Source organism: Bos taurus, chromosome 23 (assembly GCF_002263795.3).
Source record: "Bos taurus isolate L1 Dominette 01449 registration number 42190680 breed Hereford chromosome 23, ARS-UCD2.0, whole genome shotgun sequence".
NCBI classification, from domain to species: Eukaryota; Metazoa; Chordata; class Mammalia; order Artiodactyla; family Bovidae; genus Bos; species Bos taurus.
The window spans coordinates 7,427,132-7,451,516 of NC_037350.1; the positions used below are offsets into that span (position 1 = coordinate 7,427,132).

Sequence of the window (24,385 nt, forward strand, 5' to 3'; positions counted from 1 at the left end):
CGGTGCTCGGAGCAGACGGGGCGCCACTTTGCACCGATTCTCCCCGCCTCCGCGTGCGGGCTGGGCCAGCATCCAGAGGGCCCAAGCAGCCACTCGGGGGAATGAGTAGGTCGAGGGGTGCGGGGACGTCCCCGAGTTACCATTTCCCCCTGACGGCACTGGCCCCTCCCCCTTCGCATTTCCAGGCGCCCCCATGTCTCCTCGTGGCTCAGAAGGTAAAGCGTCTGTCTACAATGCGGGAGACCTGGGTTTGATCCCTGGGTCGGGAAGATCCCCTGGAGAAGGAAATGGCAACCCACTCCAGTACTATTGCCTGGAAAATCCCATGGACAGAGGAGCCTGGTAGGCTACAGTCCATGGGGTCGCAAAGAGTCGGACAGGACTGAGCGACTTCACTTTCACTTTCATGTCTCCTCTGTCTACAGTCTGAGTTCAAATGGGATCCTAAGGCGGCAGCAGCACAAAGGGGCCGAGACACAGAGAGGGATGAGATGGCCACACTGCAGGCCTGGCCTGCTCAGGGCACAGTGCAATGGGAACTGCAGCCCCCTAGCAAGGGCTGCGATGGTCACACCGGAGGAGCTAGGGAGCTGACCCTCAAGGAGAGAAGGCAATCCCAGCGTCAACCTGGGGTGGCCAGAGGCAAGGAGAACTGGTGTCTGCCTTAGGGGAGCCGAGGCTGCTCTAGTGCCCCATGCGGCCAGCATCTGCCGTTTTCACCAGGGTCACTTCCTCCGCCAGGTTGGTTACTCCAGAAACAGTTCTCGCCCTAAAACCAACGCAGCCACTTTGGCCTGAAGGAGCTGAAGGTTAGAGGTAACCGCGAGCCCCGAGTTTCTGGACACCCACCAGAAAGGGATGCAGGCCCAGGAGGCAGTCAGAGCGCAAAGGTGATCCTGGAGCAAAGACGGGGTTACTTGAAGGCCCCAGGAGGAAGGAGAAAAGAAATGGGAAAAGAGTGTTATATCATATTAAGTATTTATTGTTTTCTGCAGACTGACCTTGATGTAACTCTCAAGCCAGGAGGGGATTGATTAGTGTTCAAGCTGCTGAGATCTTAGGTCAAAAAGCTACAGAAAATAAATCACTGAGTGGAAGAAAAAAAAAAAAAAAGCCAACCATTATGAGACAGTCTTCCCTTAACACACCAACTCCAAGAGTTGAGGCTTCACACCTCATGACATGCTGACAAGAGCTGAGTGAACCAGAAGGTTTTACTGGGAGAAGAAAAAAGCCTTGGGGGTGGGCAGTGGGAGTAAAGAGGGGAATGACAACACTGGAAAGATAACTGAGGTTATTTTGGAAGCCCAGGAGGTCCTGGGAAACTTGAAGACACGAGAGATTCCCAAAGCCAAGGGGATCCGGCTTATCCTGACGAAGCAAGGTCCCGGGAATGAAGGCAGAGTGAGGCATGTGAGAGCCTAGGAGGCAAGGGGGAACTGGCAGGGAGTCCCAGGTGAAAAGGGGGATGGGATGGGGCACAGAAGTCCATGGATAGGGCTGGCGGCCCCCAGGGCTCGGCGCATCAGAAGTTGGGCTTGTGCTTCTTGAGTTCCACCATGAGGTGGTGGATGTTGATGAGCTCGGCCCGGGCAGGGAGGGCTCGCAGCTGCGGCTGAGACAGCACTCGGTGGAAGCGATGATAGAGCTGGATCAGCTGGGTCAGAGCTCCCTGCTCAGAGAAAGTCACGGAGGGATGAGATGCAGGGTGATGCTAAGGATGACGATAGCCGTCAGCTTAGGGCTCAGCCAGAACTTTGGGCACGGCTGGTAGTTGAAGATCAAGCCAGAAGGGGACTGATTAGTGTTCAAGCTGCCGAGATCTTAGGTCAAGATTCCGAGCCCCGAGAAAAGAGGAGGGCAAACCAGTGATGGGGCGGGGTGGGAGTGGGGACCGGGAGTCGCAGGTTACCTGGATGATGCTGGTTCCATTTCTGAAGTTGGTGAAGCTCCGCATCACATCCTGACTCAGAGACTCCACCGACGATTTCCAGGAACTGCCGAAGCCACGAATCAGCTGAGTAACCCGGGCTGAGAGAAGGAGGAAAAAGATCACGGCTAAGTGATGTCTGATCCCGCTAGGTCCTCCCCAAGGTACAGCCGTCCTCACCCTGAAACTCCTCTTTTCTGGTGTTCTCCCGACCCCCTCTTTCGTGCCTGACACCCTCCCCATGTAATCTGCATCCCTGAATTTTTCTTTTCCATTCACCTTTCCCCTCACCCCACCATATCCACCCCATCCTCAGACCTTCTTCCCCTCGAAGTCGTTCCGCTTGTCCACGCTCAATCAAAGCTTCAGCTTCCTTTACAAATGCCACCAGCCCCCCAAAGGGGGGCGACAGCAACTCTTCAATGAATTCCTGTAGGAACGCACACACATACAGAGTTGAGTTTCCTGGGGTGGGCAGATTTTTCCCAGTTCCGGCATCATGACCAACTTGGTCCTTAGAATACTCCCATAACAACAGCGAACCTCTAGAAAAGTCATATACTTTAAGACACGGTTGGTCTCACAAGAGGTAGGGGAAATCTCCTCCCTTCTCAAAACAAATAAATAAATAAACCACAAAACCTTTGTTTAGTTAAATTTTAAAAAATTGAGCTGGGAGCAGAGGGCCAGAACCAGAGAAGTGGGCCCTGAGCGCCTGGGAGAGGCGGGGCTTCAGAAAAGTAAACGGTCACAGCAGCTCTGCTATCGGAAGCTGAGCTGATGCGGCCTTGAGCGGAGATGCTGAGCGTGGTCTCAGGAGAGCCTCTCAGAGGTGCCAGTGCAGACCCAGCTGGATGGCATCTTTCAGCTATTGCAAAAGCAGAGGCAAGTCTTCTCTGAAATCTCCCTGATCCCCATTTATGCCCCGATGACTGCCCCTGATTGAGACTGAGAAAAGAGCCCAAAGATACCCAATCACAGAAGCAAGCCAGCTACCACGAGTCAGAAGAGGCAACAAGCAGTGGACTCAGACCTCCGAAGACCGCCAGTGTTAAAACTGTCACATACAGAGCAGTTGTACATTCTGTATGAAATGTTCAAAGAAGTTAAAGACACAGACACAAACATGACCTATTACCAAGATCAGAAACAGACAGACTTGAAACAAAATGGGATTTTTAAAGAAATGATTTAGAAAAAAACTTTTTTTTTTTTAAATTTAAAAAATGTCAGCTGGCTAAACAGCAGATTGGATATACCTGGAAAAATGACTGAGCAAACTGGAATTTATAATTGAAGAAATGACTCAAAATGCAGACAGATAAGGAGATGGAAATTTTTGAGACATTGAGAGATATAGAAATCTAATGGTCTAAGCGGTGATCACCGATGGCCACTGGCAAAAAGAAAGCCAAGAAGACACTAATGCCCTGAGAGAAGTACACACCACCACCTCTCAAATAGCCTTGTAAAAAAATCTAATTGGAATCTGCTCAAGCCTTTCCACTGAATCACACATTTATGGGAAAAGAGGAACAGCTTAGGCATGCTATGCAAGGCAGTCAGCAAAATCCAGACTATACGTCATTCTACGTGACAAATGACTCCATTTCTTCCACAAATAAATTGCATGGAGGAGATAGGGAAGAGATGGAAGGGAAATCTACAGATTAAAAAGAGACATACAGGAACTTCCCTGGTGGTCCAGTGGTTAAGACTCCACACTCCCAATGCAGGGGGCCCAGGTTCGATCCCTGGTTAGGGAACTAGATCCCACATGCCGCAACTAAGACCTGGCACAGCCAGATAAACTAAAAAAGAGAGAGAGGCATGTATGGACTGTATATGGATGCTGACTTGAACCACTGTTTATAAGTGGGGACACCTGAATACTAGCTACTTTGAGAGTGATTCTTTTTTTTTCCAGGCCACCTCAAGTGAAAGCCCCAAGTCCTATCTTTTTTTAAAAGTGTGATAAAGTATTGTGGTTTAAAAAAACATATCCTGACACAGATGAAGTGATGATAGTGATGTACAGAATTTAATTCAAAATCACTGAGGGTTGGGGGACGGATGGGAGGATGAACAACGGGTTTTGATACAGATGAAACAACTGTCCTGTTATTGGCTGAAGATCTGTGATGGCCCCTGGGGGCTCACCCTGCTATCCTCTACCTAGCACGTACATTTGAAATTTCCCAAAACACAAAGTTAAAATGAAAAGGCAAACAAACAAATAAAAAACAGTGCAAGGGAGGGACTTCCCTGGTGGTCCAGTGGTTAAGAATCCACCTTGCAATGCAGGGGACACAAGTTCGAACCCTGGATAGGGAACTAAGATCCCACATGCTGCAGAGGAAGCAACAACTGAGCCCTCTCACTCCAAAGCCCATGCGCCACACAATGAGAGTCTGTGCGCAGCAACAGAATATTCTGTGTGAAGCAACTAGACCTGATGCAGCCAAATAAATAAAAAAAAAATTTTTTTAATGGAAGGGTGGAATTTAAGTAGGAAAAAAAAAAGAAGAAGAAAGAAAAGAAAAACCCAACCCAAATAGCAAGATCTGGTAAGGTGAAAGCAGAACTTTTATTTCACTTAAAAATAAACTACTTATATTTAAAAATAAAATCCTTTGTGGAATCTAAAATATGGCACAAATGAATCTATCTACAAAACAGGAACAGACTCACAGACATAGAGTACAGACTTGTGGTTGCCGATGGGGAGGGAGCTGGAGGAGGGATGGATTAGGAGTCTGGGGTTAGGAGACACAAACTATTATATAGGATGGACATGCAACAAGGTCCTATCGCAGAGCACAGGGGGTTCCAGCCAATACCCTGGGACAAACCATAATGGAGAGGAATATTAAAAAGAATGTACACATATGTATAACTGAGTCACTTTTCTGTACATCAGAAATTAACACAACATTGGAAATCAACTATATATCAATAATGTGCTCTCAGTTGCTTAGTCGTGGCTGATTCTTTGAGACTCTGTGGACTGCAGCCCGCCATGGAATTTTCCAGGCAAGAATACTGGAGTGGGTTGCCATTTCCTTCTCCAGATATATCAGTAATAAATAAAAATAAAATCTTTTCCATTCTTCCCACAAAACATCCACCTATATCCACTGGAGGCTGTGAGATAACTAACACGAGATGAAGAAGACATTCCCAAGAACACATCTTTCCATAATTAAGGAATCTTTATTTGTGATGTGATTTGGGACAGAGATCATAACAAATTCAACCTATTATAGTTGCCTAAATGCAATAAACCCACAACACTCTTAAACAGTAGGGGGCAAAGCGGGTGGATGCAGAGCTAAGCTCAACTAACAGAGATGACCTGTCCTAACACAGTCACCATGAATCACATGTAACAACTGGTCACTTGAAACAAGGCTGCTGCTGCTGCTGCTAAGTCGCTTCAGTCGTGTTCGACTGACTCTGTGAGACCCCATAGACAGTAGCCCACCAGGCTCCCCCGTCCCTGGGATTCTCCAGGCAAGAACACTGGAGTGGGTTGCCATTTCCTTCTCCAAAGCATGAAAGTGAGAAGTGAAAGTGAAGTCGCTCAGTCGTGTCCGACTCTTAGCGACCCCTCGGACTGCAGCCCACCAGGCTCCTCCATCCATGGGATTTTCCAGGCAAGAGTACTGGAGTGGGGTGCCATTGCCTTCTCCGTGAAACAAGGCTATTGAAACTGAAATGTGCTGTGAACATACACACCAGGCTAAGAGACTTCACATAGGAAAACTTTTCAGATGAATCATTACTCATCTATTTGTAGATAAATAATGTTGAAATGATAGTATCTTGGACACAGTGTTTTCAGTAAAACATATTAAATTTGTTTCACCTATTTCTTTTTTGTCTATAAAACTTAGACACTAGAAAACTTGAGGCACGTACTATATTTCCATGGGGCAGCAGTGGTCTAGACTTGGATGGACTTTCTTTAAGCTCTCTATCCAGCCAAAGAGAGTGGGTTTTTGTTTGACTGTTTGTTTTGACCTTGCAACCCAGCTTGTGGGATCTGTTTTCCCACCAGGGATCGAACCTGTGGCCTCTGCAGTGGAGGCACAGAGTCCTAACTTCTGGACCTCCAGGATAGGACCTCCAGGAGAGAGTGTTCTGACCGCAGAGGAGTGACCAGAGGAAAGAGCACGCTGGGCTTCAGCTCGTAATCTCTCCCACACAGTACTGAGCAGCAGCCCACCCGAAGGCACAGGGACCGTCCCCACCCTGGCAGATCCCACAGGGCCTCAGGGCTCTCAGCAGAGTCCTCACTGAGCACATCTCTGGGGTCAGAGGGTCTAGAGAATAGCGATTCTGAAGGCAGAGCCAACATTCCCTCTGGTCACCTAACTGTGCAGCTGAGGACAGCAGGTTCTTTTCTCATCGAACTAAACGTTTATTTTATGAAACAGAGAAAACAGACTGGGAAAGTTTAACCTATAACTGACCAGATCCCAGGAAAGAAAGATAGGAGGAAAGCAACGTTTAAAAAAATACTGGCTGCGGGAGAAGGGGCAAGACAGAGAAAGGGGATGAAGAGGTACAAACTATTACGTACAAAATAAATAAGCTACAAGGAGATATGATACAGCACAGGGAATACAGAGAATATTTCACATTTAAAGGAATACAGGGACTTCCCTGGCTATCCAGTGGTGAGGATTCTGTGCTTTCACTGCAGAGGATGTGCGTTCAATCCCTGATGGGGAAACTAAGATCCCACAAGCCGTGTGGTTCAGCCAAGAGAAAAGTAAAGTAAATAACATAAAGGCATTTAAAAAACAAAAGTAGGACAGAAAAAAACACTGGTCAATAATTAGCAGGGAAAACAGAAGGGGAGGGACGACTGAAGCATTAAAACATCTAAAATGTTTAAAAGCCCATGCATTACTTGAGATAGGTGTTAAATAATAAGTTTAGATGTTAAGCTAAATTAACATTAGCTTGTTAATTTAAAATTTAAAGGACAAATTCCAAAAGAATGGAGTACAAAATCCAAACAATCAGAGATGGACAAAAAGTTGTAAGAAAAACAAAGGCGAGAAGAAAAAAAGACACAAGACACAGAGAAAACTAAAGATGGATGAAAACAGTAGAAATGTCACATTAATCACAATAAACATAAATGAAAAAAAAGACAAATTAAAGGGCAGAGATAATTCAATTGGATTTTTTAAATTCCAGCTATTTCTATTTTTAAAAGACTTAAAATGTGAAAATATGAAAGGGAAAGTAAAAAGAAAGTAAAGGAAAAAAGCGGAAATTTTTTAAAAAGTGGAAATAAATTAAAAAGCAAATATTAACTAAAATAAAGCTGGAAGAGCTATGTTAACATAAAATAGAATAGGCTTTAAGAGAAAACTGTTAGGGCTAACATGGGTCATGATACAGTGACAAATGCTTCAAGTCACAAGGAAGATCATATGATTCTAAACTTTTGAGAATTTAGATAAAATAAGTTGAAACTATATAAAACAAGATCTGACAAAACTGCAGTGAAAAAGTGATAAACTTATGAATTTCAAAACATTTCTCTCAACTACTGACCAAAAAAAAAATCAGTAAAGATATAGGTGATGTAAATAACAATTAAAGAGCTTGATTTCCACACCTGACAATCAAAGAACACACAACCTTCTCAAACATACATGGATTGTTTTCAAAAGTTGATCATGTCCTATGTTGTGCTATGCTATGCTAAGTCACTTCAGTCGTGTCCGACTCTGTGTGACCCCATAGACAGCAGCCCACCAGGCTCCCCCGTCCCTGGGATTCTCCAGGCAAGAACACTGGAGTGGGTTGCCATTTCCTTCTCCAATGCATGAAAGGGAAAAGTGAAAGTGAAGTCGCTCAGTCGTGTCCGACTCTTAGCGACCCCATGGACTGCAGCCTAACTGGCTCCTCCGTCCATGGGATTTTCCAGGCAGGAGTACTGGAGTGGGGTGCCATTGCCTTCTCCGTGATCATGTCCTAGGCCGAAGCAAATCTAAAAAGATTTCAAATTTCAGATTTTCAATACCAAAAGGCCACATTCTCCATTCACAATGCAACTGTTAAACATTAATAACAAAAAGACTTTTGGAAATTTTAAAGCACTTCTAAAAAATCTCATGGATTAAAGAATAATTGAAATATAAAAGTTCTTTGAACTGAATAAGAAAAATGCTACATTTTCAAACCCACAGAACTCAATACAAGCAGTATTTAGAGGGAATTTCATAGTTTTAAATTTTCCTAGATGTTTGTGCTGGCAAGTTCTAAGATACTTTATAGGAAGAGATCATTTCAATCCCCAAATCTTTAAGAATAAAAAGAATGAGGAAATCCTTCCTTCCCACCTGCCTCTACAAATCCAGTATGACTTTGGTGCCAAAACCACATAAGGGCAGGACAAGAAAGGAATAGCACAAGCCTATCTCATTTCTGCACAGAGAAGCAAAAACTCTATATGGATCAGACCAAATCCAGAATGGCTTAACATTCCAAAATCTACAAAGGTAATATACCACATGATAGACTTTTTTAAAAAATGAAGTATAGTTGATTTACAATGTTGTGAGTACATGTATATTGAATGAATATACATGTATACATATATATGTATTTTACAGATTCTTATCTTTTATAGATTATGAGGTATTAAATATGTTTCTCTGCAGTATACAGTAGATCCTTGTTGTTTATCTATTTTATATATAGTTCTGTGTATCCGTTAATCCCAAAGTCCTAATTTTTTAAAATTAAACATATGATTACCTCAACAATTGCAGAAAAAGCACACATCCCTGATTAAAAATTCAATACCCATTCATGATTTAAAAACAATAATAACTCCTGGAATACTAGGGATTGAAAGGAATTTTCTTTACCTGATAAAGGATATCTATTTCAAAAAAAAAAAAAAAACCTACAATAACAGTACTCTTAAAGGGGAAATGATGAAAGCATTTGTTTTAAAGTTAGGAAGGGACTTCCGTGGTGGTCCAGTGGCTAAGGGGGGCCTGGGTTCCATCCTTGGTCAAAGAACTAGACCCCACATGCCACAACTAAGAAGAAAAAAATAATCCCGCATGCCACAACTAAGACACGGCACAGCCAAATAAATAAATAAATATTCTTTTAAAGTTAAGAAAAGGTAAGGGTTCTCACTATCACCCCTCTATTCAACCATTCAACTTTAAACAAGGTACTAGCCCCTGTAGTAAGAGAATAAAGACATAGGAATAAAATAGGAAGAACTGAAACTGTCACAATTCAGAGATGACGAATGCCTACATAGGAACACACATCTCCAGAAGTATTATTAGAAATAACTTAGGAAGTGGCTGGCTATATAATCCATATACAAAAATCAACAGCACTTCATACACCAGTTCAAACAAGTAAATTTCCTTTTGAAAAGGTAGTATTTAACAGTCTATTTAAAGGACAAATTCTAAAAGAATAAAGTCCAAACAATTAGGAAAAAAAAATGAGGTGATTATTTCTAGTAATTTCAAGTATTATTCTTGGTAATTACTCCTAAATAAACGGTAGATCCCTAGTTCCGGAAGATCCCACGTATCGAGGGACGACTAAGCCGGAGAGTCGTAACTACTGAGCGCACCCGCCCTGGAGCCCGTGCTCCGCAACGAGAGAGAAGCCCCGTCTGCCACAACTAGAAAAAGCCCGCACACAGCAACAAAGACCAACACAGCCAACAATTAATAGAAGTAACTAAACTAATTGACTTTAAAAAGAATGAGCTACAGCCTCATGTCATAACAGGACAATACTAGAAAAATTATGCGTCAAATAATCCTGCAATCCTGTTACTACGGCACTCAGAACAAAAACTGAATAGTTACTGTTTCGGCATACAATTTTTTTTCTTTCCTTTTTGGTTGTGTGCTGCACAGCATGCAGGATCTTAGCTTCCCATATCCCCTGCAGTAGAAGCCAAGAGTCCCAACTATGGGACTGCCAGGGAATTCCCTATAGCTCTATTATTGCCCATAGCCAGGGCATGATAAACGCAACATTTAGGTCAATAAGCGCCTCTATGTGAGAGACAGAGAGAGGGGCCGAGGAAGAACTCAGACTTTGATGTTAGTTATTGCCAAGGTGTGTGGTAGCTTTGTGGATGTCTGTATCATTAAAAAAAAAAAAAAAGAAAAAACAGACCGATAACAACAGCATGTTGTGAATCAAGAGTTGTATCACAATTTCAATTCTGCGTACCTGGAGCCCGCTGCCACTGTAAGCGTGCGCGCACACACACACACTGACCTAAACAGCACACACGTGACTTCCCTGGTGGTCTAGTGGTTAAGAATCCGCCCTCCAATGCAGGGGGACGTGGGTTCAACCCCTGGCTGGGGTACTAAGGCTATACATGCAATGGGGCAACTAAGCCCTCGAGCCGCAAGTACCGAGCCCTGTGCTCTAGGGCCCGTGTGCGGCAGCAAGAGAAGCCGGAGCGCCTCGACAGAGAGCCAGTGCAGCCAAAGTCACCAGCAAAACACAGCACAGGACTGTCCCTGCCCTCACCCCACACCCCTACCTGTGTCCGCGCGTTGAGCAGCTGCTGGAAACTTTCAACCTCTTTGCTGTCATCCGCCGCCCGCTCCTGAGGAAAGACAGAGGGGAGTCTCAAGTTTGGGGAGAAGCTGCCCTTCATGCTGGCATATCCCCGTCCTTCCACATTCACCGTATGGAGCCGGACACCACGTCAGACTCCAAGAAGAAAACGCTTGACGAGGCCAACATGATCTCTGCACTCGTGGAGGAAAGGGGGCAGAGCGGGAACCTGGGGTCTCGGGGGAGGGTGACAGGCAGGGGCCTCCGGTACCATCAGCACACCCAGGAAAGGGGGCAGAGCGGGCGCCCGGGGTCTCGGGGGAGGGCGACAGGGCAGGGGCCTCGGGTACCATCAGCAAGCCCAGGAAAGGGGGCAGAGCGGGCGCCCGGGGTCTCGGGGGAGGGTGACGGGGCAGGGGCCTCCGGTACCATCAGCACGCCCAGGAAAGGGGGCAGAGCGGGCGCCCGGGGTCTCGGGGGACGGTGACAGGCAGGGGCCTCCGGTACCATCAGCACACCCAGGAAAGGGGGCAGAGCGGGCGCCCGGGGTCTCGGGGCAGGGTGACGGGGCAGGGGCCTCCGGTACCATCAGCACACCCAGGAAAGGGGGCAGAGCGGGCGCCCGGGGTCTCGGGGGAGGGTGACGGGGCAGGGGCCTCGGGTACCATCAGCACACCCAGGAAAGGGGGCAGAGCGGGCGCCCGGGGTCTCGGGGGAGGGTGACAGGGCAGGGGCCTCTGGTACCATCAGCACACCCAGGAAAGGGGGCAGAGCGGGCGCCCGGGGTCTCGGGGGAGGGTGACAGGGCAGGGCCTCCGGTACCATCAGCACACCCAGGAAAGGGGGCAGAGCGGGCGCCCGGGGTCTCGGGGGAGGGTGACAGGCAGGGGCCTCCGGTACCATCAGCACACCCAGGAAAGGGGGCAGAGCGGGCGCCCGGGGTCTCGGGGAGGGTGACAGGCAGGGGCCTCGGTACCATCAGCACACCCAGGAAAGGGGGCAGAGCGGGCGCCCGGGGTCTTGGGGGAGGGTGACAGGCAGGGGCCTCCGGTACCATCAGCACACCCAGGAAAGGGGGCAGAGCGGGCGCCCGGGGTCTCGGGGGAGGGTGACGGGGCAGGGCCTCCGGTACCATCAGCACACCCAGGAAAGGGGGCAGAGCGGGCGCCCGGGGTCTCGGGGAGGGTGACAGGCAGGGGCCTCGGTACCATCAGCACACCCAGGAAAGGGGGCAGAGCGGGTGCCCGGGGTCTCGGGGAGGGTGACAGGCAGGGGCCTCGGTACCATCAGCACACCCAGGAAAGGGGGCAGAGCGGGCGCCCGGGGTCTCGGGGGAGGGTGACGGGGCAGGGCCTCCGGTACCATCAGCACACCCAGGAAAGGGGGCAGAGCGGGCGCCCGGGGTCTCGGGGAGGGTGACAGGCAGGGGCCTCAGTACCATCAGCACACCCAGGAAAGGGGGCAGAGCGGGCGCCCGGGGTCTCGGGGGAGGGGAAAGGGGGCAGAGCGGGCGCCCGGGGTCTCGGGGGGGGTGACAGGCAGGGCCTCGGTACCATCAGCACACCCAGGAAAGGGGGCAGAGCGGGCGCCCGGGGTCTCGGGGGGGTGACGGGGCAGGGCCTCGGTACCATCAGCACACCCAGGAAAGGGGGCAGAGCGGGCGCCCGGGGTCTCGGGGGAGGGGAAAGGGGGCAGAGCGGGCGCCCGGGGCCTCGGGGGGGGTGACAGGGCAGGGCCTCCGGTACCATCAGCACACCCAGGAAAGGGGGCAGAGCGGGCGCCCGGGGCCTCGGGGGGAGGGTGACAGGCAGGGCCTCGGTACCATCAGCACGCCCAGGAAAGGGGGCAGAGCGGGCGCCCGGGGCCTCGGGGGAGGGGAAAGGGGGCAGAGCGGGCGCCCGGGGCCTCGGGGGGGTGACGGGCAGGGCCTCGGTACCATCAGCACGCCCAGCATCATGTCATAGTTGTTGATCAGAAACACAAGCTGCTCCTTCCTCGAGGAGAACTCAGCTGCCACCCGGAGGACAAAATTCTCCACCTCCACCTGAAAAGAAGACCGAAAGGAGGGGGTGACAGGAGCAGGCAAGGCTCCCCGCCACTTCAGCCCCAGGGGCAGGGGACCCCTCCCGCACCCCACACCTGGAGCTGGCCCAGCAGCTGCATGGTCCGTTCGTTGGGAATCGTCTGATTGATGCTGACGAGAGCCGAGGAGAATTCTGCGTATCGGCGCGTGATCTGGAGTAAGAAGGAGGGACGAAAACTCACGCCAATCCCCCCGGCTCAACCGACAAAACCCCTGACTCTCTCGAAGCTGGCCAACCAGCCTCTGGGCGATCCCCACCTCCAGGCCCTCCCACACAGTGCCCAGCCCACACTCCCAGGGTGCCCCCACACAGCGTGGCTACATGTCCAGTCAGACCCAGAGACACAGCCCCGAGGCCGAGTGACCACACAGTGGGGCTGCCAGCCCTGCCTTTCAGCAGACCCCGCCACCCGTGCCCATGCTCACATAGTGAGGCCGAGTGTCCAGCCCTCCGAGGCGCTGAGGGTCAGTGCTGCGGACACTTTGGACGTTCATCTCCAGGATGAGTTCAAACCGTGGCCACAACAAGGCAAGCACCTGTTCCCAGTACCTGTGGGCTTGATCAGAATCAGAGATCTGGCAAGGAATGCCACGGGTGGGGTGGGGGAGGCTGAAACCTGATCGAGGGGTGACCATCAGTGGAGGCAGGAGTGGGTGTGAGAGGTGAGTGTGGAGGCATCAATACTGCCTCCAGGCAGACAAATGGGACCAGTGACCTGTCCAGGGCAGGAACGTCCCTCTTGGCTGTGATGTTGCGGAACCGGAGGACGATGTGGATGCAGAGGAAAACAGCGATGGCATCGTAACAGTCAACGAGGTAAGACTCCAGGTGTTTCTGTGGTTGAGGATTTAGAAACAGGCAGAGGACTGGAAGTGTCTCTTCCTTTGTCATTCCCAGTGACCATGGACAGATGCAGTGCTCCTTGGGGGACATGACACTTGCGGGTACAGGGAGAGATCTAAATGGAAAACGCACCTCCTTTCCTGTCCACCAGCCACTCACGTGGTCCTGTGGCCTTGCTCACCTAATCTATGATCACAAGCCCATCACAGCAGAATTCAGGGCCGGGAACCAAGGTCTAGGAGCCTCTAAGTGTTGGGTGCTATCGCCTAGGTGTGAATCAGAAGGAGGGGCGCCTCAGGGACCCCCAAGCTTTGATGGTTTTGTGGGGAGTCACACACAGTGAGAATGAGGCGCATGCATTCTAAAATGAGAGGATCCTGCCTTCAGTGCTCCAGGGCCGTGGCCTCACTGCAGTGCTGATGAGGACTGGGGACAGGGTTGAGGAGCCCAGGAGCCAGCGAGCTCACCTGGGTCATGCTGAGGGTGCGGCCCATGACAGCATGGAACAGATCGTGGGCAGCCGGGCCGGACACCATGAAGAACTCACAGATGAAGAGGTATTCACGGCAGGAGTTGTCGAGGAGGGCGTAGTGCTGGCTGCGGAAGAGGGCCTCGAAAGGATACTAGGATGGGTGGGAGAGGCAGGAAGAGACACAGACGGGTGGACCCCAGTCCTGGCTCTCTGTGGACATGGCTGGAACATCAGCTCAACTGGGTACCAGTAGCTCAGAAGACCCTCCCCATCTAACCCTCATTCAGGTTGCAAAAGGGCTTCCTGAACAGGTACTGAAGGGCAGGGGCGGGGTGGGGGGAGGGCTACACGAAAAGAGCCCACCCCCACCTGCTGTTGCTGCTCCCGCATTTACCGCCACACCTGCCTAATGACCTATCACCCTCTGTAACACCCTGAGTCAATGGTCCAACCCTCCTCTCATCGCAGAGTGCAGGGGCAACTGAAGATGGGGACTCCCCCGGGCCCTGCAGCCGGGAAGCTCTGCCCTGAGCTCTGTGCTCAGAGCCCCACCCTGAGGCTGAGGCTGGCTCTCCCTCCTACCCTCTGTTCCCCGCGCTGGGCAGTGTGGGGCACGAGGATGGGGGCTTCCAGTTCAGCGGGGGAGATGACAGAGCCCCGGGTCCCCAGGGTGAAGATGGTGTTCCTGCTGCGGAGGGATGGCTTTGAGAAGAATCGTGAAAGGCCAGAGTCAAGGGAAACAGATCACAACTGTGATGGAAGATCAAAGACCCAGGACCTCCAGGGGCCCCCAGCAGTCAGACATGGCCTCGGGGTCCCTCCTCCCCAGTCTTGGGGCCCCACTTCACCTGACATCTGTGAATGGGCTCCAGGGAGCCTCTACGCTCCCTGACATCATACACAAAACTCAGTGTAAGGGTGATCTGTGCATTTTTCTGGGGAGGGAGGTCCCCGCCTTGATATCATTTGCAAAGTTTTGGTCCCACAGAAAAAGGTAAGCAGCAGGGCCTTGGAGGCTGGAGCCAGAGGCCCTTCCCTCTCCAGGCCCAGCTGAGTGCCCCTCAGCTCCAAGATATCTTTCTTGGCTGTATCTTCCACGCCCATTAGGTCATCCTTCTCAGCGACTTCCTCATACTAGAGAAGAGAGGATAGAGAACTGGAACATTGCTTCCCAATGTACAAGAAAAAAAGACGTCTCTTTACACAGTCACTCCTCTCAACTCAGGCGCCCAGAGCACCTCTCCTTCCACGGGCTTACCTGCACCTTCATGAGCCGCCCCAGGTAGGAGCGGTAGTAAGACAGGTATATCTTGCTCAGCGTCTCCACGTACTCGTCCCTGATTTCCTTCGCAGTGGCGCGTTCGTTGCCCAGCAGGAACTGATAGAAGAACCTGGAGGAGCCAGGAACCAGTCAGTCTCCCAGCCAGCCCCCCAGGGACACCCGCCCACTCTCTGGGTGGCGACCTGTATTTCAGCAAGGCTGTCTGTGGGATCTGATAGTTGGTCATTGGCTTTCTGAAGGAATAAATCTTCTGAAGGATGAACTCTCGGATCTTCGTCACAGCCTAGATGTGGGGGACCAAACACAAGGCATGAAGCTGTAGCCTTCTCACTGCCTGGGAAGCACCGAGGGAAGGAATGAACGTTGACTGTTGGACGAGCAAGAGTATAGAACACCTCTTTGATATCTGTTAAGACTTTCAGAGGAACCCAGAGATGTGAGGATGAGCCCTGCCACATAAAGGCAAGGAGAAGTTCTTGGGGGTGGGCTACAGCGAGCTTTGCCAGGGCAATCCAGGGTAGAGGTCTAAGGGAGGCTGGTTCGAGTCGTATGTCCACCCCCACTTCCCACCTTGACTCGGAGGCGGTCGAGCACGCCCCGGACATCTGCACAGGCCGCTGTGCCCCTAGCCTCCTGTTCTCGGACTGCAGCTGCCTTAGCATCCAGCTCCTGCAGCTGCTCCAAGAACCGGGGCTCTGTGACTGGTGCCTCCAAAATTGCCCTGGGGAGCAGGGAGGGGTGGGATGGGTGAGGAGGGAGACTCAGACACCTCGAGACTCTAAACCATACCCCTGGCATCCAGCGTGTGTCTCCTCTCCCTTTGTACACTGCATCATAGGGTTAGAACACGTGCACAAAGTATTCTGTTCCTGGACACACATACCTCCATCACCCACATCAACCTTAAACCCTTTCTCGATGCCCAACCCCAGATGATTCCTATTCCTTAAAGCCTAAGTCAGGGTAAAAAAGAGCTGTCAACTGCTCATCATTTTCTGGAAAGTGTGTGATAACCTGAAGCCAGGAGACCCACGTGGTTAAGTAGGGTAGGTCACGCCTGCCCATCTACTTTCTATGACATTGTTGTCCTTTGTTATTCAGTCACTCAGTCGTGTCCAACTCTTTGCAACCCCATGGACTGCACCATGCCAGGCCTCCCTGTCCCTCACTATCTCCTGGAGTTTGCCCAAGCTCATATCCATTGAATCTGTGACACCATCCAACCATCTCATCCTCTGTCTTCTGCCTTCAACCTTTCCCAGCAGCAGGATCTTTTCCAATGAGTTAGCTATGACGTTAGGACCGTTCAAACTAGTGACTCACGTGACCAGAGCAGAGGGCACCACGAGACCATCAACAAGCTCCCCGAGTTTCCCCCGGACAGCCTGCCGGTTCCGCAGTCGAATGTTCATGGCTCCAGACTGTTCCTGCAGTGTCCGGATCTCAGAGCTGATGGAGCTGAGATCACTCTGAAAAGCTCCCAACATCTGCTCCATGCGCTGGGAGAAGGCAGAAGCGCTGCTGATTAGCCATAGGATTGGTAGGGGACAAGTCTCTAGGTAAAGTCTCTAGTACCTATCCAACTATGAGAGTAGTGGGTGATGAGGAAAAAGGCACAGCAAAGGCAAATAACAACGTTAGTCACGGCAGCAACAACAAAAACGGCTGCTGAGATCAACCGTCCCTGCCTGAGGCAGATGGCCTAAAGAATCATCCTGAAGACCATGACCATGATCTGCGCTCTGGGATATGAGGGGTCCCAGGGCATGGTTACTAACCTCAAGGACAGCATCGCAGGCTGTGATCTGATTGTGCAAAGATGCTATGTTCTCACTCTCTTGGATATCTGACTCACAACAAGTCAAGGGGCCTCACTGTGGACATGGAGATTCTCAGACCTCCGCAGGACCTCTCCAATTTCTCCCTGAGGTGACAGAAACCTCAGAGAGAAGACGGTGGCCCCGGGTGGGCTGTCAGCACCATACCCCTACAAAATGCCCGTTTTAATAACAGCACCCCTCTCCTCTGCTGGAGGATACAATCCCGAATGGACTTCTGCTCAATCTGCTGTAGCTCCAGCTCAACCTGCTTTGAATAGTGACGAAGATCCACACCCTGGGAGAACAGAAATGTGAGAAGGTCAGGAGGAAGTCAGTGAAGGGACACTGGAACAGAGTCAGCAAAGGACTAGAGAAAAAGACCAGGGTGATAGTAGGAGTGCAAAAGACTTTTTTCTTTCCTTTAAGGGGAGGGTTCAGGAAGGGGCAGATTAGTATAGTGGAAAGCCTCACCGTTTTAAGAGCTTCCTTTACTAACTCATCCTCCAGATTTGCCTGAATGTGAACTGCAAATAGAAGTTCATCATAAGGGTTCAGCTAATTCTACAGCTCTGTCTCCACACTGAACATCCACACACCAGTCCCAGCCTTAGTACTTGCAGAGCCCAGCCTCTCAGGTTACAGGACCGCATACCCCCCACCCTCTGCCATCACTTACCATCCACTTCATCCAGGATGAATTCATCAGAGGTGATGTCCAACTCTCCAATCTGCAATGGCTCCCGAAGACCTGGACCACTCCCCTGGAGAGGAACAGGTTAATGGGAAAGAGAGAAGTAGAACAAAATATAATGGAGTAGTCACCAATCCTTCAAGCGGAGAAGAGGGACTTTCACTGGGGAATCACAGGTAAATACTGAGTTCACAAAATGTCAAAAGTTCCATATTGTCTCAGTCTACTAATCGGGGCTGATGGATAGGAATGGGACAAGGAGACAGGCAAACCACGAAGCGTGAAGGTAACCAAATCAGAAAAATTAGAAGATGCAGAAGGCAGAACAGAACTTGCAGGTGAATTTAGGATCTCTAGACTGCTGCTAAGAGTCAGACATGACTGAGCCATTTCACTTTCACTTTTCACTTTCATGCATTGGAGAAGGAAATGGCAACCCACTCCAGTGTCCTTGCCTGGAGAATCCCAGGGACGGGGGAGCCTGGTGGGCTGCCGTCTGTGGGGTCACACAGAGTCGGACACGACTGAAGCGACTTAGCAGCAGCAGCAGCAGCCGCAGACTGCTGCTACCTTAAATGTTCTATCACCATCCCTCGGGGGCGCGCCAACCTCTTTAAAACTACCAGCTAATACATAGTGTTTACCTACGTGCCAGGTGCCATCTTACATATATTCATTCACCCAGTCCTAACCCACAACATAGATAGTAGGTCTTAGTTTTTTCACCTTATAGGTGTGGAAATAAGGGCATAGAGAGGCAAGTTAAACTTGCCCGAAGACACACAGAGTATACGTGGCAGAGCCTGAATTAAAGCCCAAGCAATCTGGTTCCAGAAGCCATGTTCCTAGACTTGCTTCTCTATTCTGCCCAAACATCTGGAAGTTAACTGAAATTGTGGCCCCAGAGCCAAAGTCTCGGCCATGCTGACCCCAGCTCAGGTTCAGGTCGGATCCCACGGAGGCGTATGGAGAACCAAGCCGGGTAGCATCATTGGCAGCTGCGAGTTCCACCCTTGTGCCTACACCCAGCCCAGGCTTTCCTGACATGAGGAGACTGGACAAGACTCTGAAGGAGAAACAGCCCTGCCTCTCACCAGCGGGCCCTCCTCCTCCTCCATATCTGAGGCCCCGGCCCGCAACACCAGCTCACGAGCAGCTGCCGCCATGGTCGCAGCGGCGGCCATTCCGCGCAGCCTCACTTCCGGCAGCTGTCAGTCAGGCGAACCTGTTCCCCGGAATGGAACTACAGATCCTGGAGTGTCTTGCACGGCGCGAAATCGCTCCCAGATATTTGTTTGCCTCCAGTCTTCCTCTTTCAGCTGTAACCGCTTCACCCAAGTGAAAACAAGTGGAATTCTTAAGCACAATCTCAATCCGGAACCTTTGTTGCTCGCACACACAAGACCTGTACGAACAGTAAAGAAAACCCGGACCGGAAGTCATGCCGCCCGATTCAGGGTCTTGCATAGTTTCCGGAAGCTCCTTGCTCAGATAGCTCCGCCCGTTCCGCCTGGTAGCAATATAAGGCTGTTACGTCACTTCCGTTTTCTCTTCCACTGGAGGCCTACACGCCGCCGCTAGGGCCGCCGCCATGGTAAGAGTACAATCCTTGCGGGGATCTAGCGACATCGGGACCGGGGCAGGGAAGGTCTTGCTGTCAGAGGGTTGAAAATGTCCTGTCTTGGGAGCCTCCAACTTTCTGGGTGGAGCCTCGGATACCGCTTCTGGAAAAGGACAACTAAAGACATCCAGTCTGGGGGCTGGGGCCGGAGGAACTCCCACCCCGGGCAGTAGAACGGTTTGGGCGTGAGTGGGGACCTCAGTCTCCGCCACTCAGAGTGTACTTGGGGCACGGGTAGGAGACACACTTCTTCCCCGAGGTTGCGTTTTCCCAGGCCTGAACACTTCATGTTCCTGCTGTCTGCAGGATTCAGGAGTTTGTTGTGTCGTGAAGACCTGACGGGGGTTTCCTGCTCCCTGTGTGACAAGCTTAGCGTTCGTGTTTGAGGTTACGGTTTGATAGTAGTTCACTCTAATTTCTCCCTCAATCTCTATCAGTCTCTAGTAATCCCTGAGAAGTTCCAGCACATCTTGCGAGTACTCAACACCAACATCGATGGGCGGCGGAAAATTGCCTTTGCCATCACTGCAATTAAGGTAAAGTAGGGTAAGGACTGATGGCTTCCTTGGTGGCTCAGACGGTAAAGAATCTGCCTGCAATACGGGAGACCAGGGTTTGATCCTTGGGGTTGGGAAGATCCCCTGGAGAATCTCCTCCAGTATTCTTGCCAGTTCCACGGACAGAGGAGCCTGGTGGGGCAACAGTCCATGGAGTCTTAAAGAATCAGACACGACTGAGCGACTCACACACACGCAGGGTAAGGACTAGAGACTATAGATGAAACTTGAGTTGTTAACACCTGAGCTGAAAGTGAGGCAAAGTGAGGGGAGTCCCAACCAGATGGTCTTGTCTGCTAGGTAAAAAAAAAGACGATTAAGAGAGCAATTAGTTCTCTTAACCGCTCGCCCTCTTTGTCCCAAAAGGTAAGTGAGAAAAGCCAGAGAGTCCTCTCAGGTCAAACCAAGAGATTTCACCTAGGGAATGGGGAAGTTGGATAATTGTACCATTTGAAGGGTAAATAGAAATGCCAAGAGATTCCAAGTATGAAGAAACCTATAGTTATTATGTCAGTGAATGCAAGCTTGGATATCTTCCTTAACCTAATGAACTCCCAGCCTTCCAGATGGGGATGTTATCCTTAAAAAGATTTTTTAATTGTGGAAATGACTGAATGTTTTCTGCCAGTATGTTTACACTTCTTGGAGCCAAGGTTGCTTAGAATCCCCAGAAGACACTATGATAAGTATTTTATAGATTGTTTAAAACGGCAAATCAGCATCAGCTTTTCTTGGTGAGATTTGTCACGTTTACTTTTTCACTCTAATTCAAGGAGCACGGCTTTCATTCTTAAATAGTACGTTTCATCTTCTGTGAAACTAGTAAGTCAGTGAAAAATACAGTGTTCAGTGCAGGCTCACCTCATTTTGTGGAGCTTTGCAGATACTGTGTTTTTTTGTGGTAGCTCTTAAGACAGTTCTTCAACATTTGCACACATGGTGTGTCTGTCACATTTTGATGAAATACTTTAAAAGTTTTCAGTGGTGTATTTGTTATGCTTATCTGTGATCAGTGACCTTAGTTACTATTGCAAAAAGATTTAGACTTGCTTAAAGTTCACATGATGGTTAGTACTTCATAGTAATAAAGTGTCTTGATTAAGGTATGTATAGGCAGTTGCTCACTTAATAGATTATGTAACTACATGTGCTGAGAAACCAAAATACCATGTAGCTCTCTTTATTTCAGTGTTGTTGGGTGTGGTCTGGAACTGAACCTGCTGTATCTCTGAGGTTGCTTCTGTTTTTAAAGATTGCTAGAATGCTTAGGTCAGATAGTGAAAATAAAAGATGAGCGTGGTTGATAGGATGCTTCTATTAAACCCTTTCTCCCTGCTTCTTTGAAATTAACTAGTTTGGTATTTGTTACCTTAAGTATATGTGATGACCTTAAAACAGATTTTGTAAGCAGTTTCCAGTACTTAATGAGTATGTTGATAAGACTCTCTTAGGGAATCTCATGCCCTGCTTACCACTGGGAAAGATTATTCTAGAGATACACAGGTACTTGGGGTTTTGCTAACTGTGTTTCAGCTTTTGCTGGCTCTTCTCTGGTGAGACAGCCAAAGCTTAGAGGTACCTGGTCTTTTGTTAATGATTTGGAATGTGGGGTTGAGTAATACTTATAAATTGGAAGGGAGTTGCTGGGGCTGGAGGCTGAGTAGGAGGAGGGATTCCTCAGAAAATTAAAGGAGCAAAGTTAATTGGGAAAGGTGAGGTATCAAAGGTGACATAAGCAGAAAAGGGTATTTACTAAGTGGTAACACACCTGCAAGATTTTTTTATGCCACAATCCCTTCTTTTCTTTCCATTTGTGCACTTCTGCTATGAATAGTCCTTAAGGTTGGCCTGCCCTTCCTCTAAATCAGGATGATACCTGGTCATCTGGATTGTTTGGAAACATGGTTGGAACTAGTCACAATGACTGGATGATACCCACTGGTTCTCATAATTGGCAAGCCAGTATCTGAACAGGGCTTTCAAAAAGCTTGACAGCAACTTAAAAAAAAGAAAAGCTGTTTATCAAAAATCATAAACGCTAAAAAGTAGGAGAGAGAGAATTATTGGCCCCCTATTGAGGCATCCAAGGGACTCCTGAAAATCCCTTGGACAGCAGGGAGATCAAACCAGTCAATCTTAAGGGAGGTCAACCCTGAATATTCACTGGAAGGACTGATGTTGACGCTCTAGTATTTTGGTCATCTGATGCTGGGAAAGATTGAGGACAGGAGAAGAGGGCATCAGAGGTGAGATGGCTGGACAGCATCACCGATGCAGTGAACATGAAGTTGGGCAAATTCTGGGAGGTGGTGGGCAGGGAGGCCTGGTGTGCTACCGCCCACAGGGTAGCAAAGAGTTGGACACTACTGGGTGACTGAACAACGGTCGATGTATCATCTAGTTAAAAATTAGAATCTTGTTTTATCTTTACCTTTCTCTACCCACTTGTATTTTAAAGCAAGTCTCAGACATACCACCTGTAAATATTTAAATTTGAGAGACACTTAGATCTTAGTCTCCTCTCAATCAATTTGGTAATTTGACCTCCAGGTCACTTTCTTACAGAGAGGAAATCCAGTTTCCTGGGACCTTTGTGACACAGATTTGTTGACTTAAAACAACCGAAACTTAATCTCTCAGTTCCGTGCCAAACATCCTTGGTTTCCTTGTCTTGGCAGCTGCATCACTCTAGTGTCTCACCTTATCACATGGCCTTCTTGCTTGTCTGTGTCCTCTCCTTTTATAAGAATACCAGTCATTGGATTTAACTATTTCTAACCAAAGCCATGTTTTGAGGCTCCCGATGAACAGAAAGTTGGTGGAACACTACTCAACCCAGCACACAGTCGTTCACTTTGCAAATCTGTTTGGCTCGTGAGCTCAGGTGGCAAGGAGCACCAGTGTTGGTGGTGACAGGATGCCACTGGTCTCAGTGTTTATTTTGATCACAGGGATTTAGTGACCTGCCCAAAGGATCATGGCCTATGGCCCTTTGACATCACGAGCAACTGACCATGTTAATTCAGTTAATTCAGTTAATTCAGTTAATTCAGTTAATTCAACTCAACCGTTAATTCAGAGAACCTTGATCTTGTTGCTTTGGTGCTCCATTGACTGAGAAGCATCAATTTCGTCTCCACTGTGTAGAAATCAGAAGGTGCCACTCGGGTGCTACAGCTTTCAGGGGATATCAAAACCTTTTTTTCCCTTTAATGATTAGGCTTTGTATCTGGAAGAGTATGTTATTTTGGACCCTACTTTTGTGTGCTTTTTGAATCATGAGCAACCCAAAAGGTCAGACTCACACAACTCTAAAACCTCTCCTCAGGGTGTGGGGCGAAGATATGCTCATGTGGTGTTGAGGAAAGCAGACATCGACCTCACCAAGAGGGCCGGGGAGCTCACCGAGGATGAGGTGAGGACAGGGATCGGGGCTGGGGCTGGGCCTGGGCCTGCCTGGAGATGGGGGCTGTCTGGACCTGACCCTTGTCCTGCCTGCCAGGTGGAACGTGTGATCACCATTATGCAGAATCCACGCCAATACAAGATCCCAGACTGGTTCTTAAACAGACAGAAGGACGTGAAGGACGGGAAATACAGCCAGGTGTGTGTGGAGAGGGGAGAGCAGAAAGAAAAGCAGGCTGTCCAGTTGGGACTGGACCTAGGAGACCAGGGCGGAGAACAGCCATCCCTCACTGTCCCCCGTCTGTGCAGGTCCTGGCCAACGGTCTAGACAACAAACTCCGTGAAGACCTGGAGCGCCTGAAGAAGATTCGGGCCCACAGGGGGCTGCGCCACTTCTGGGGGTGAGTGGGGGCCCATTTGTCTGTCCTTAGACTCCCAGGGGACTCGCATGCCCCGTCTTTTCCCAGATTTGCTTGATATGGTGAGTAACCTTTGTCTTTTCTCCCTGCAGACTCCGTGTCCGAGGCCAGCACACCAAGACCACAGGCCGCCGTGGTCGCACTGTGGGTGTGTCCAAGAAGAAATAATGTGTGGGCTTTGTGTTAATAAATAGTTTATACAGTTAACGGCTTCCGTCTTGTGGTTCTTTGCGTTTTTCTGGAAACTCTGATAGGGAATATGCTTTCACACCGGGCCCTGTTGGTCATTTTTCACACTCGATTGATGTCCCCACTCAGCTGCCCAGACCTTGTCTTGGTCTTTGTGTCCTCGCTGCGCTCGGCTTCTCTTTAGTTGTGAGCATGGCTGCTCATTGCAGAGCACAGGCTCCGCGGCACGGTAGTGTGTAGGCACCGAAGTGGTGGTCCCTGGGCTCAGTTGCCCTAGGGCATGCGGCATTCCGGGACCTGGGGTGGGGTCTGTGTCCCCTGCGTTGACAGGTATATTCTAGAGAGCTCCCAACACTCTTGGTCTTGATTAAAGCTATGCTGTTGCCACACCCCCTTACCAGAAGCAACCTTTTACCTATTGGTGCCACTCTCCAGGTGGGTAGAGGGAGGAGCTGCACATTCACCCTCGAGGGGGCGCTCTCGGAC

The 24,385-nt window shown here is 49.7% G+C and overlaps 2 protein-coding genes and 1 non-coding gene across 6 annotated transcripts; 2 read left to right on the top strand and 1 right to left on the bottom strand.

Annotated features, from left to right (window-relative positions):
* Positions 1–961: 961 nt before the first annotated feature.
* On the bottom strand, positions 962–19,090 carry VPS52 (VPS52 subunit of GARP complex). Of its 4 annotated transcripts, none has more exons than NM_001193060.1 (20): positions 18,803–19,090; positions 17,694–17,778; positions 17,489–17,541; positions 17,237–17,312; positions 16,976–17,043; positions 16,521–16,696; positions 15,768–15,918; positions 15,380–15,480; positions 15,174–15,306; positions 14,992–15,049; positions 14,498–14,631; positions 13,911–14,066; positions 13,316–13,434; positions 13,026–13,149; positions 12,656–12,751; positions 12,453–12,560; positions 10,500–10,565; positions 2,249–2,360; positions 1,913–2,031; positions 962–1,672 (listed from the first exon to the last, which is right to left on the bottom strand). In NM_001193060.1, the coding sequence occupies exons 1-20, from the start codon at positions 18,890–18,892 to the stop codon at positions 1,526–1,528; spliced, it is 2,172 nt and encodes a 723-aa protein (NP_001179989.1). In that variant the 5' UTR covers positions 18,893–19,090; the 3' UTR covers positions 962–1,525. The 4 variants fall into 4 exon arrangements, with proteins under 4 accessions (NP_001179989.1, XP_059736276.1, XP_005223292.1 ...); XM_059880293.1 differs by having other exon boundaries at positions 18,638–18,905; XM_005223232.5 differs by having other exon boundaries at positions 1,197–1,767; positions 18,803–18,908.
* On the top strand, positions 3,624–3,696 carry TRNAG-CCC (transfer RNA glycine (anticodon CCC)). Its single transcript has one exon. It is a non-coding gene; the product is annotated as a tRNA-Gly (tRNA).
* Positions 19,091–19,256: 166 nt separating the features above from the next.
* RPS18 (ribosomal protein S18) lies at positions 19,257–23,917 on the top strand. Its single transcript, NM_001033614.2, has 6 exons — positions 19,257–19,302; positions 19,767–19,865; positions 23,215–23,301; positions 23,389–23,490; positions 23,601–23,692; positions 23,803–23,917. Exons 1-6 carry the CDS (start codon positions 19,300–19,302, stop codon positions 23,876–23,878), a joined length of 459 nt encoding a protein of 152 aa, NP_001028786.1. The 5' UTR covers positions 19,257–19,299; the 3' UTR covers positions 23,879–23,917.
* Positions 23,918–24,385: the final 468 nt, after the last annotated feature.

Excerpts from the sequence above, each read along its gene's own strand:
- RPS18 (NM_001033614.2), top strand. Across the intron at positions 19,866-23,214 it reads TTGCCATCACTGCAATTAAG|GGTGTGGGGCGAAGATATGC; the intron begins GTAAAGTAGGGT and ends ACCTCTCCTCAG. Across the intron at positions 23,693-23,802 it reads GGGCTGCGCCACTTCTGGGG|ACTCCGTGTCCGAGGCCAGC; the intron begins GTGAGTGGGGGC and ends TTCTCCCTGCAG.
- VPS52 (NM_001193060.1), bottom strand. The coding sequence starts at position 18,892 with ATGGCCGCCGCTGCGACCATGGCGGCAGCTGCTCGTGAGCTGGTGTTG. Across the intron at positions 17,542-17,693 it reads CATCCTGGATGAAGTGGATG|TTCACATTCAGGCAAATCTG; the intron begins GTAAGTGATGGC and ends TTCTATTTGCAG. Across the intron at positions 14,067-14,497 it reads CCCAGCGCGGGGAACAGAGG|TATCCTTTCGAGGCCCTCTT; the intron begins GTAGGAGGGAGA and ends CACCCATCCTAG.